This window comes from Akebia trifoliata, chromosome 2 (assembly GCF_017979445.1).
Source record: "Akebia trifoliata isolate Shusen 1 chromosome 2, ASM1797944v1, whole genome shotgun sequence".
NCBI classification, from domain to species: domain Eukaryota; kingdom Viridiplantae; phylum Streptophyta; class Magnoliopsida; order Ranunculales; family Lardizabalaceae; genus Akebia; species Akebia trifoliata.
This window is the reverse complement of record NC_141376.1, coordinates 2,686,591-2,687,788: the sequence shown is the minus strand read 5'-3', so window position 1 is coordinate 2,687,788 and position 1,198 is coordinate 2,686,591. Positions and strand designations below refer to the sequence as shown.

Genomic DNA, 1,198 nt, shown 5'->3' with positions numbered 1-1,198 from the left:
ATGGAGAGCCTCAAAACCCACATAGCCAATATTCTTATCCTTCAAGTTCTCATTTTCCTCTCTTCCCATCTCATCCTTGCCCAAGCTCTCACTCCTGAAGGAACAATCGAAAGGACTACAAAACAACAAGTCCTCACAAGCATTCCGCCGAGTCACGAAACCACACCAACTGGCTCCTCTCAGCTGTTCCTCACCTCTCCTTCCGGAAAGTACGCTGTCTTCCTTCTACGTCGTGAGACCTCTATCGGTGCAGGAGGCTTTGGTTCTGATTTCTGTTACGTTCAAGTCCAAGAATCCGGTGTAAGTGTGTGGGAATCGGAGTGCACTTCAATAAGCAATGTCAATACATGCAGCCTAGTGTTCTCCGATGCGGGTCTTGAGATATTTGATGGAAGCCGGTCGGGATGGGATACAAATGTCGATGATGACCAACATGTGGAGACGTTGGTCTTACTGGATAGTGGTGACATGCAGATAAGAGACAAAGATGGAGAGCTAGTATGGAAGGCAAGTGACAACCCGATTGTCAACCAAAATTGTGGATCGGTAGGGGCTCCTGGATTAACTCCTGCTCATCCTCCTTTTGGTTCTCCTATTCATGGTGGCAATGGTCCTTTTGGGCAACCTGTGAGCAACCAAGGTATTGGACAGCAGTCTCAATTGGGTTTCCCACAACAACAACAACTGAGTAATCCTCAAGATGGTGAAAACCAGCCTTTATCAGGACTGAACCAACCTTTTGGGGATAGTAGCAACCAACAACCCCTTGTAGATAACACTCCATTTGATAGTGGGTGTTCAAGGGAGAAATCATTTGAATTTGGGGTTGCTTTGGTGTCTCTTCTACTTGTTAGTTTAATGGGTTACTTTGGTTTTCTACTCTGATTATGTCAGAGAGTTATCCTATATATTGTTTTTCTTGTGTGTTTTCTTTTGTGAAGAAATTATGTAATTTGTTATGCAGTGGATGTAAGAAGAATTGAGGATTTATGAATTTGCTTAAATGTTTTCTCCCCCTCTTGTGTTGGTTTAGGAGTGAAAACTTATGTAGTGGACCTGAATTTACATCAATAGGATCTTTGAAAACTATGGTATTTATTTCCTTCACCACTACATGAAAATTTCAACCAAAACTCATCTAAACTGAAAATCTAGATTACATTCCAACTATTAGAAACAGTGTTAATTAGCTGTAACT

General features: G+C 42.0%; 1 protein-coding gene across 1 annotated transcript; it reads left to right on the top strand.

Annotated features, from left to right (window-relative positions):
- On the top strand, positions 1 to 885 carry LOC147408768 (uncharacterized). The gene has a single exon (XM_086460271.1). It carries the CDS (start codon positions 1 to 3, stop codon positions 883 to 885), a length of 885 nt encoding a protein of 294 aa, XP_086316397.1.
- Positions 886 to 1,198: the final 313 nt, after the last annotated feature.